General features: G+C 31.7%; 1 protein-coding gene across 1 annotated transcript in view; it reads left to right on the top strand.

Annotated features, from left to right (window-relative positions):
* LOC114326390 (FGGY carbohydrate kinase domain-containing protein) overlaps positions 1–11,511 on the top strand; it is a 102,408-nt gene extending 90,897 nt beyond the window's left edge. The window contains exon 9 of the mRNA XM_050642733.1: positions 11,122–11,511. Within this exon, the coding sequence (XP_050498690.1) occupies positions 11,122–11,481 (360 nt within the window). The 3' untranslated portion in view covers positions 11,482–11,511. The remainder of the gene's footprint in view (positions 1–11,121) is intronic.
* The last annotated feature ends 806 nt before the right edge of the window (positions 11,512–12,317 follow it).

Below are 12,317 nucleotides of genomic sequence, written 5' to 3' on the forward strand. Positions count from 1 at the left end.
AAATATCGCGGGGTTCGTATTTAAAATTTTAAATGTAGGTACCTATCCCCCATACCTCTCCGTGGGGGGTCGTGGTATCATTCGATAGATTTTTGAAAAATATTGAACAGTATTTATTAGTTTTTGAAGTTATACTTCTTTACGGGCGTAATGACGGTGAAATTTTATATGGGAAAACCTAGCGACCGGGCGCATGCGCATTATAACTTTGTTCTGATTGGATGTTCAAATGACATGAAAAAATTATCCAATATGGCAGTTGTGGCACAGCTGTGGGACTGTGCATGGTTTGGTTATAATGTATGCTTGTTGCGTTTTAAAATTTGTAGGAAGAGAAACAACAAACAAAAAGTTAGTTAATGGTTATACTGCCTTTTTAAATAGTTTTCATATTATATTTTTGGACTTATTTACATAGAAGAGATGATTGTTGCATGCCAATGTGAAAGCTCATCAAACTGTGCCTAGTATGAGTGCCGCAGATCTCGCTTATTCAAAGCTAAAGAATCTTTCACTGGTAAGTGTTTTATAAATAGTTGATCAAATTTTGTTATGATATTTGAACATAGCCACTTTGCACGACGCAAGTGATTGCGAAATTTATTAGTCGTTATACGGGCTCCGATAATTACCTTGAACCTACCAAAATACATAAGTAGTATGTAATACTTTTATTTTACACCTTAATATTCACCTAATATATTGTCGTCTTACTCTATGTTTTGTTGTATTTTTTCAATTCTAAATCATTTCAATTCAAAATCAAAATAATTTGATTTACATAAGTTAAAAATGTCAAAAGGTTAATCTGTTTAGTTAGACGATCTTCGCACATAATGACAAGCTGCCTCTGTGGCGAAGTTTTAATGCGGGTGAATCCCAATACAACGCAAATACCAGCCGCGTGGTAAGTTGGTTCGAATCCCAATAGAAACTTTTATTTTTTTTATTTTCTTTTATACATTTTATGATTGTAAGAATATTTATTATGTAATTTTATTTTCAGAAAATACGTATTTAGTTAAAAATTTTTCCGACAATTAATGTTCAGAAATCATTTGTGGCATTTTTAATGTGTTTTTTGGCACTGTTTTAATAAAAATTTTTGGGAAGTAGTAAGTATAAATTAATTTAATATTTAAATAAAATATAAATAAAAAGTATATTAATTTCGTTTATAATCATATAATCATATAATAGAAGTATAACTTCTTACGTGCGTACAAAGTACACACACATTCTTTTTTGGTCTGACGTTCATTTCGTGAAATATTCGCTTTTTTTTTTGTAAAATTTTTGCCCGCCTATTTCCTTATGCCCCGCTCAAATCGTCAGATTTTTGAAATATACACTCGTTTGCATGTACTTAACTTACCTTATCTTAATCTGACGATTTGGAGTTTTTCTAAGGATATATTTTTATATATTTTTTTCGGACCCTCCTTAACGAACTCCCCTGTATTAAGAGCCAATAATATGGTAGTGGTACATTTACAGGGTACAAGGTTTCTCCCCATGTGATAATCTGACGTGCTCGAGTAACTGCAAAAATCCCCACTTGGGATTCCCTACCATAATCTTAATTGTTAATCATTATTTTCTGGACGAAAAGCGGTTTCATGGCGATTGCTACACTCTCATGCACTGAGACTGAAAAACATTTGCGTCGATTGCGTTCACGGGAAAACTTTTGAGAACTATTCGGTAGCAAATATTTCTTGGGGATTTTTTATCCGGGATTTTTTGTGGGGATATTTTGTCCAAAAAAATTTGTGGGGATTAACTGACCGGAATTTTTTGTGGAGATTTTTTGTCCGGGGATTATTAGTAGAGATTATTTGTGGGGATTTTTTGTGAATATTCTTTGTAGAGTTTTTTCTCTGGTGATTTTTTGTCCAGGAATAATTTGAGGTGTTTTTTGTCCGGGCTTATAAACTTACGTGCATAGAAATCGGCCCACCTAAAAATTTGGTCATTTTTGAAGTCTCGTATTTCCTAAACCTGTTGTCCGATTTAAGTGATTTTTTTAATATGTTATAGCCTTATACTGCAACAATATCGCTGTAATTATATTATTGCTAAACAGGTAAGTGTTATTTTATACCGGGTGTAACAATGATAGTGTGTTTTTTCCTCAAAGTTCGGAACACCCTGTGGAATATTCTAGCGTATGTAAAATATTTAAATTAAAACTAAACTGTAGGCTTAGGATTTCTTAACATTTTGCTTTTTGATTCATTCGCTTATGTTGGATAATAAAAAAGTTAGGCATTTTAACAACTAGCAACGTTCTTCATCAATACAGGGTGTTTCTAAATAAGGGCGACAAACTTTAAGGGGAAATTCTGCATGAAAAATAATGACCGTTTCATTTATAACCATACGTCCGCAAATGCTTCGTTTTCGAGATACGGGATGTTGAATTTTTTTTTACAAACTGACAATTTATTTACTGCTCTAAAACCGGTTGAGATATGCAAATGAAATTTGGTGGGCTTTAAGAGGTAGTTATTGCGCATATTTGACATACAATTAAGAATTTTATATTCACCATTGGCGTGCATACGGGTCATATTACCCGGCCATATTACCCGTATGCACGCCAATGGTGAATATAAAATTCTTAAGTGTATGCAAAAAAATGCCCAATAATTACCTCTTAAAACCTACCAAATTTCATTTGTATATCTCATGCGGTTTTAGAGCAATAAATAAATCGTCAGATTGTACGAACAAATTCAACATCCTGTATTTCTGAAACGAAGCATTTGCGAACATATGATTATAAACCTAACGGTCACTATTTTTTCATGCAGAATTACCCCTTAAAGTTTGTCACACTTATTTAGAAACACCCTGTATTGATGAAGAACGTTGCTAGTTGTTAAAATCCCTAACTTTTTTATTATCCAACATAAACGAATGAATCAAAAAGCAAAATATTAACAAAGCCTAAGGCTACAGTTGAGGTTTAATTTTAATATTTTATATAAGCTAGAATATTCCACAGGGTGTTCCGAACTTTGAGGAAAAAACACACTATCATTGTTACACCCGGTATAAAATAACACTTACCTGTTTAGCAACAATATTATTACAGCGATATTGTTGAAGAATAAAGCTATAACATATTAAAAAAATCACTTAAATCGGCCAACAGGTTTAGGAAATACGAGACTTCAAAAATGACCAAATTTTTAGGTGGGCCGATTTCTGTGCACGTAAGTTTATGTCCAGGGATTATTTGTCCTAGGTTCGTTTCACTACTTAGTTATATCAGAATATATTTTTCATTCCATGGTATATATTCCAGATTTTGAAATCCTGAAAATACTGCTATTGCCATACTGTAATTCTGCAATTTGCAATACTTGCAAAAAATTGCAATATGTACTGCAATTTTGCAGTATGCAAGAGAAATTAGCATGAGGGCTTTCCAACTGAAACGGATCAATATAGGCACAGAAGATCAAGCAGCCATGGAGACACTCATAAGCACCAAGCTGAACTCAAAGGTAGAGAAACTCGACAAACTGACGGTACACACTAGTATGGATTCTAGGTTACCGGGGAATATACGGCAATGATAGATCTGATGCATTTACCCGAAGAGCATCACAAAATACTTCGGTCTAGAGCCGGCCGTAGGAATACCAAAAGGCATCGTTGGCGACCAAAAAATCTTGGATCCGAAGGCAGTCTAACTCTTACAAGGAAATATACCAGGTCAAACATGTGTCAAAATGTATATTTTAAATATTGCGGAAAACAAGCAGGAATTAGCTCAGATTCATAACAGGTTTTCTTACTGGACATGCGCCAGTCACTGGACACCTGCATAAAATGGTTATTTCATGGTATCATGAAGGAATGGAAGATGTGCAATAAGCCAATTGGCTAAAGTACGACCGGTTTATAACAAGCGGCATCAATGTAAAAAGAGAATGTATGTGTACTTTGTACACACGTAAGAAGTTATACTTCTATTAATATGATTTCAACGAAATCAATATATCTACTTTAAACAGTTTTTTTGTATTGTATTTAAATATTAAACTAATTTTAGAAAGAACTAAAAGAATACCAAAAATTAAAAAAAAAGAACATGAATTGTCCGGATTTGAACGCAGGACCTCTCGATCTCTAGGCGAATGCTCTACCAATGAGCTACCACGGTTCTCTTTACGTACGATCATTTCTCAGACATAATAATTACAATCACGGTGACAAATAGATCAATTGAATAAACATTTTCAATATTACTTATTATCTTACTCCTGAGGAAGACAAATCCAAAGACACAAAAATTATAATAAATATATTTACTAAAAACACTAATATATTCTTTTCACGCACACCTTATTTGCGCTACATAACTTAAATTATTTAGCAACTAACACCATACTGTCGGTGTGCGCATGCGCCCAGAATAATAAAAATTCACTCTCGATCGCGCCTAAAGAAGTATAACTTCAAAAATATTTGGAGACTATTATGACAATGCAACACATTATGTATCTATTTATTTGTTGCTTGTTTATTTTATCTAAAAACCCTGTTTAATTTCAAAATTGTCAGTCTTAGAGAATAAGTTTTTGGACTGAATAAACATTACTACAAATTAAGGTCTTCCCACCACCACAGAAAAACCCACTACCTTCTGCTCTTTCACATATTCAGGCAAGATATAACACATAACAAAAAATAGCCAAACACATAAGAAATAAAGGATTAACACCAGCCGTAACAACAACTTGGGCAAATGCATTAAGAACAATAAGATCCAAAAGAAAAAGCAAAAACAGAGTGGTGTACACAAACTGACATGTGGTGACTGTCCAGAAACTTACATCGGACAAACTGGCAGAACCTTTGACTAACACATAGTAGAACACAAATGGGCTTTCAACAATAAAAAAGCAAATTCTACGTAGGCACTTCGCCTTCTAGATCATAATCATTCTTTCAATGAACAGTATCAAATTCTTCATATTGATAATAAAGCCCTTAAGCTATCTTTATTAGAATCTATGGAAATTATTAAATTAAAAAATACAGATATAATTCTGAATGACCAACTTGAGACAAACAGCTATTCAGTTAAAGACTCTAAAATGCAAACACATAGTAAACTAAATCACTTGAGAAAGGCACTCTACTAGTGCAGCCGATATGTGAAACAATTGTGCATTTAATGATAGAAGCATATAATTTGGACCACATATACTACACATATAAAGGTTCAAATTTAGATACGAGGCCATCTCAGATTTTCCCTTTTACAAAAATGGCGGGCATTCAAAATGGCGACTATACATATGTGACTAATAGCACGATAACTTTTGAACGAGACGTCCGATTTCAACCAAAGGACATCGCACACATCTTATGGAAAATATAATGTCACTCAAATTCAATAAAATTTCAATACGATTAGATTCGTTTTAATATAACGATCAATTCTTATCATTGCGCCAACTCTTAATTATGATTAATTACGGCGCAAATTGCAATTAAAGTTTATCGAAATCACATTTTTGGAGTCCATAAAATGTTAGTTTACAATCATTATTGCTCTGAGTGCTATTCATAACAGCTTAAATCCCGCTGGGCCTAAGCGGATTAGTGAAACTAATCCGCTGATTTATGGAGTACCGAAAATCTGGGTATTTTAAAATATTTTTTCTCTCTCTAACTTATGTACCTACCCATTTGATTTCAGATTTATTTATATCAATTTCTGCTCTTATTTTTGAAAATAGAGTTGGCGCAATGATAAGATTTGATCGTTAATTTAAAACGAATCTATTGGTATAAATTTTATTGAATTTGAATGACATTATATTTTCCATAAGATGTGTGCGATGTCCTTTGGTATATAGGTTCTCTTTTTGATGTATAAGATCGAGGTCTTGAACGGGAAGAATCGGTTTACCATAAGTTGTGCTTTTCCTGGTTTTTATGTAAAAATATGTTGTTTTTTTTTCAATTCTTTCACCCTGTATATATTAATTTTTCAAAAAGTTAATACCGTCATTGAAACGACCGTAAAAATATTTTTTAGGAAATATTTTGAATTTTTTAATTATGTTAATTACCATTTAATAAATGCATAACGTATCTTCACATGTACCTATGTGCGGCAGATCCGTGCAAATATTATAAGAATTATTGTGCATTTAATGGTAGAAGCATATAACTTGGACCACATATACTACAAATATAAAGGTTCAAATTTAGATATAAGGCCATCTCAGATTTTGCCTTTTACAAAAATTGAGGGCATTCAAAATGGCGACTTAACTTATATGTGACTAATAGCACGATAACTTTTGAACGAAAAGTCCGATTTCAGCCAAATTTTTCATCAATGTTCTTTTTTTGATGACTAAGATCGAGATCTTGAACCGGAAGAATAGGTTTACCAGAAGTTGTTTTTTACTGTTTTTTATGTAAAAATATGTTGCTGTTTTTTCACTTCTTTCACCCTGTATATATTAATTTCTCAAAAAGGTAATACCGGCATTGAAAAGAGCGTAAACATATTTTTGAGGAAATATTTTGAACTTTTTAGTTATGTTAATTACCATTTAATAAATGCATAACGTATCTTCACATTATGTACTATGTGCGGCAGATTTATTTTGAATGCCCGCCATTGTTGTAAAAGACAAAATCTGAGATGGCCTCATATCTAAATTTGAACCTTTGGATGTGTAGTATGTGTGGTCCAAATTATATGCTTCTACCATTAAATGCACAATAATTCTTATACTATTTGCACGAATCTGCCGCACATAGGTTCATAGGTACATGTGAAGATACGTTATGCATTTATTAATTGATAATTAACATAACTAAAGAGTTCAAAATATATCTTAAAAAATATTTTTACGCCCTATTCAACGCCGGTATTGCCTTTTTAAAAATTTATATACAGGGTGTTTCATTGGGAAAGTAACATACGTTAACTGTAGAAAGAGGACAATTAGGCGGTCTTAAAAATACCATACTTAATGGGTCTTACTCCATTAATAACAAAGATACTGGGTGTTTTATCTATTTTGCCATTTTCTTAATTGGTTCATAACTTTTTAACCACACTGTATATTTATTTTATATTTGGCACGCAAATATCATTTAACGTGTACAATAAATTAATTTATTTACAATTGTAGAAAATCCAGGTCCGGATTAAAAAATATTTGAAAAATGTTCCGACCCAAAAAAATACCCTGTATATTAAATTTTTTTAAATGGATTTTGCATTTGAAAAGATGATGAAAAACTAAATTTAGTGGTATACTTTGAATTTTCGGCAAAATGATTTTTCTGGTAAAATTTTGAATTTGAATTCTGAAACTATGTCAATTGCGAGAGCTCTAAGCAGAAACAATTAAAATGCGACTTAATTTTAATTAATACCATTATTTAATCTAAATTGGTAAAATGTTAACATTTCAGTGTTTTTTAATTATGTGTGACAAATAGTTTATGGCGAATATTCATCTTTAAATAATGAATAAATAATAAAGAGTCAATAAAGAATACATCAATTTAATCAACAAAGTATCTTAAAATTATAACAAACAGCGAAAATTTGCAGTATAATAACTATTCAAAACTAAAGCACTTATTCAAAATTACCACCATAAAAAATTATTGTTATGTGTGCAAATGTTAATATTTTACCAATTTAGATTAAATAATGGTATTAATTAAAATTAAGTCATATTTTAATTTATTTTACTTGGAGCTTCGCAATGCACATAATTTCAGAATTCAAATTCAAAATTTTACCAGAAAAATCATTTTGCAGAAAATTCAAAGTATACCACTAAATTTAGTTTTTCATATTCTTTTCAAATGCAAAATCCATTTAAAAAAAATTTAATATACAGGGTATTTTTTTGGGTCGGAACATTTATACAATACTTTTTAATCCGGACCTGGATTTTTTATAATTGTAAATAAATTAATTAATTGGACACCTAAAAGAATATTCGCGTGTTAAATATACAATCAATATGCAGTGCGGTTGACAAGTTGTAAGCTGTATTTCATTTTTTTTCTACTTACAGCTCTCGCAATTCACATAATTTCAGAATTCAAATTCAAAATTTGACCAGAAAAATCATTTTGCCGAAAATTCAAAGTATACCACTAAATTTAGTTTTTCATCCTCTTTTCAAATGCAAAATTCATTTAAAAAAAATTTAATATACAGGGTATTTTTTTGGGTCGGAACATTTATACAATACTTTTTAATCCGGACCTGGATTTTTTATAATTGTAAATAAATTAATTAATTGGACACCTAAAAGAATATTCGCGTGTTAAATATACAATCAATATGCAGTGCGGTTGACAAGTTGTAAGCTGTATTTCATTTTTTTTCTACTTACAGCTCTCGCAATTCACATAATTTCAGAATTAAAATTCAAAATTTGACCAGAAAAATCATTTTGCCGAAAATTCAAAGTATACCACCAAATTTAGTTTTTCATATTCTTTTCAAATGCAAAATCCATTTAAAAAAATTTAATATACAGGGTATTTTTTTGGGTCGGAACATTTATACAATACTTTTTAATCCGGACCTGGATTTTTTATAATTGTAAATAAATTAATTAATTGGACACCTAAAAGAATATTTGCGTGTTAAATATACAATCAATATGCAGTGCGGTTGACAAGTTGTAAGCTGTATTTCATTTTTTTCTATTTACAGCTCTCGCAATTCACATAATTTCAGAATTCAAATTCAAAATTTGACCAGAAAAATCATTTTGCCGAAAATTCAAAGTATACCACTAAATTTAGTTTTTCATCCTCTTTTCAACTGAAAAATCTATTTTCAAAAAAAGTAATATACAGGGTGTTGTTTTTGGGTCGGAACATTTTTCCAATATTTTTTAATCCGGACCTGGATTTTCTACAATTGTAAATAAATTAGTTTATTGTACACCTTAAATGATGTTTGCGTGTCAAATATAAACTAAATATACAGGGTGTCCAGAAACTCTACCGACAAACGAAGACAGGAGATTCCTTAGATAATTTTAAGACAATTTAACCCAATTCACCTAGTCCGAAAATGCTTCTTAAGGGAGCTAGAGCTCTTTGAAGATGGCATCATGAAATTAGTTTTTCTTAAATACCTCTAGAACGCTTCTGTTTAGAAAAACGAAAATTGGTATGCATATTTACTTTTCAGAGATGAATCGATTCCATCCGTTGCAAATTGCTAGTACCGGTCATAGGCGTCCGTTTTGGGTAGAGCAACAGGTATTTTATCGCATAACTTTTTTGTCCTTAACTTTTATGCATTTCTGACACCGGTTTATTAAATTGTGAGGTATTCTAGTACTAAAGGGTACTCTTGCTTTAAGTCGATAGGACACACCGTTTTCTAGAAAAATCGACTTTAAAGTTTTTCGTTCTTGGAATTTGAAACAAAATTGAAAGACCTTTTCAACAAAAAACGAAGTATTTTACCAACATAAAGTAAGAGTAACTTTTAGTACTCGAATACCTCATAATTTAATAATCTAGTGTCAAAAATGCTCAAAAATTCAAGACAAGAAAGGTATGCTATAAAATAACTGTTGACCTACCCAAAATGGACGCCTATGACCAGTACTAGAAATTCGCAATTAATGAAATCGATTTATCTATGGACTATAAATAAATGTACCAGTTTTCGTCTTTCTAAACAGTTTTTTTTTTAATTTTTTTTTTAATTCATAAAGCGAAAAATTTTCAAATCGATTTTTCTAGAAAACGGTGTGTCCTACGGATTTAAACAAGAGTACCTTTTAGTACTAGAATACTTCACAATTTAATAATCCAGTATTAGAAATGCATTAAAGTTAAAGATAAAAAAGTTATGCGATAAAATAACCGTTGCCCTACCTAAAACGGACGCCTATGATCGGTACTAGAAATTTGCAATAGATGGATTAGATTTATATCTTGAAGATAAATACGCGTACCAATTTTTGTTTTTCTAAATAGAAGCATTCTGGAGGTATTTAAGAAACACTAATTACAAGACGCCATCTTCAAAGAGCTCTAGCTCCCGTAGGAAGCATTTTCGGACTAAGTGAATTGGGTTAAATTATCTTAAAATTATCTGAAGAATCTCCTGTCTTTGTTTGTCGGTAGAGTTTCTGGACACCCTGTATAGTGTGGTTAAAAAGTTATGAAACAATTAAGAAAATGGCAAAATAGATAAAACACCCAGTATCTTTGTTATTAATGGAGTAAGACCCATTAAGTATGGTATTTTTGAGACCGCCTAAGTATCCTCTTTCTACAGTTAACGTATGTTACTTTCCCAATGAAACACCCTGTATACAAGGTGAAAGAATTGAAAAAATAAACAACATATTTTTACATCAAAAATCAGGAAAAACACAACTTCTGGTAAACCGATTCTTCTGGTTCAAGACCTCCGACATCCGTCTTTTCGTTCAAAAGTTATCGTGCTATTAGTCATATATGTATAGTCGCCATTTTGAATGCCCGCCATTCTTGTAAAAGGTAAAATCTGAGATGGCCTCGTATCTAATTTTGAACCTTTATATGTGTAGTATATGTGGTCCAAATTATATGCTTCTATCATTAAATGCACAATTCTTATAATATTTGCACGAATCTGCCGCACTATACCGAAACAGCTGTGTAGTGGCATAATTTATAATAAATTTTGTTGAAGTATTGAAAACAAAAGTTTTTCTGGGTTTTATTGTTAGATCAAGGTTTACTCTATTCCTTTTTATATCGATTAACTTTTATTTGCATACCTTCTTCTTCTTCAGGTGCCATCCCCGCTACGGAGGTTGGCAATCATCATAACTATTTTAATTTTTGAGGCAGTAGCTCTAAATAATTGTTTTGAGCTGCATCACCATTCTCTCAGGGTCTTCAGCCATGAAATTCGTCTTCTTCCGATGCTTCTTCTGCCATCTATCTTTCCTTGCATTATATGAGCCGCAGGATGCCATACTTCTCGTTCTCGCCCCACATCACATGTCCGAGATACCGTAGTTACATACATACATACATACATTACTTGCATACCTATGACATATTAACCCATTGAAATAAATTTTTTAGTATGGAACTCGCCACATACTCGACACCCTGAAGGATTCTGGATATACAGATATCAAGTCAACTTTAATATGTGGCGGACTCAGCAAGAACCCAATTTTCACCCACAGTCAAGCTGACGTTTGCAACTTACCTACGGTGTGTCCCAACGAAGTAGAATCAGTCCTTCTCGGATGTGCCATTTTGGGAGCATGTGCAGCCGGGCATTTCGAAAATATGACTGCGGCCATTATGAGCATGGGTGGCGAGGGAAAAGTAGTGGAGCCGAATAAGGAATTGGTGGAGTACCACAATAAGAAGTACAAAGTATTTTTGAAAATGTATGAAGATCAAGTTGCATATAGAAATGCAATGAACTCCTAATTGTGTGTTAATAAATTACTTGTTTTTTTGTTGAAAGATATATTGGTTTTATTTATTCTTACCAAAGAATCGTATACAGGACTTAAACCTATTATAGCGGGATACATAAATTTAGATAATATCAATTAATTCAGTCTCTTGATTATTTAAAATTATTATGTTCCTTTTAAGTATGCACAGAAACATATAATGAATACAGTTTTTATTTTCGTAATACGGATGTGGTTTGACAATCGAGTCTAAATAAGATAATGCATTTGAATTTTCGTTCAATACCTACACTTGATAAGATTATTTTCCAACTTTTTTTTATTCCCCCCGAAAGGTAATAGGGAACTTGTACATTTTTTTATTACATAGGTAATAATGTTCAGTTTTGTATAAAAATGAGATTTCCAAAATTTCCCGCTTCAAAAACTCATAATAACTTAGAAGTACAAATTTAAAATCTTCTGTATTTTAAAATAGTTCAAACGACCCGTGACGTCACATAGTTTAACTATATGGTTCCGTTTATGGTTATATTTAGGTATATTCTTCTTCTTCTTTAGTTTATTGGCCTCCACCTACTTGGGTATTTGGCCAGCTCGTCGTCGCGGAATAAAGGAAAAATATTTATATTCTAATGACATTTATCGTATGTCATTGTAATAATATATACCAGTTTGTTGAGATTGGAGTTTGATATAGTTATTGAAGGAAATTAAAGAAGGTTTACTATGGAAAATAAAACCATTTTGTAAAAGTACAAATTATCTATGAATAGTTCAAACGATCAAAAACAGTTGTAACGTCACATAACTGCATTTTCTACTGACGTTTATAATGTCTAATTT

This window comes from Diabrotica virgifera, chromosome 2 (genome assembly GCF_917563875.1).
Source record: "Diabrotica virgifera virgifera chromosome 2, PGI_DIABVI_V3a".
In the NCBI taxonomy this organism is placed as follows: domain Eukaryota; kingdom Metazoa; phylum Arthropoda; class Insecta; order Coleoptera; family Chrysomelidae; genus Diabrotica; species Diabrotica virgifera.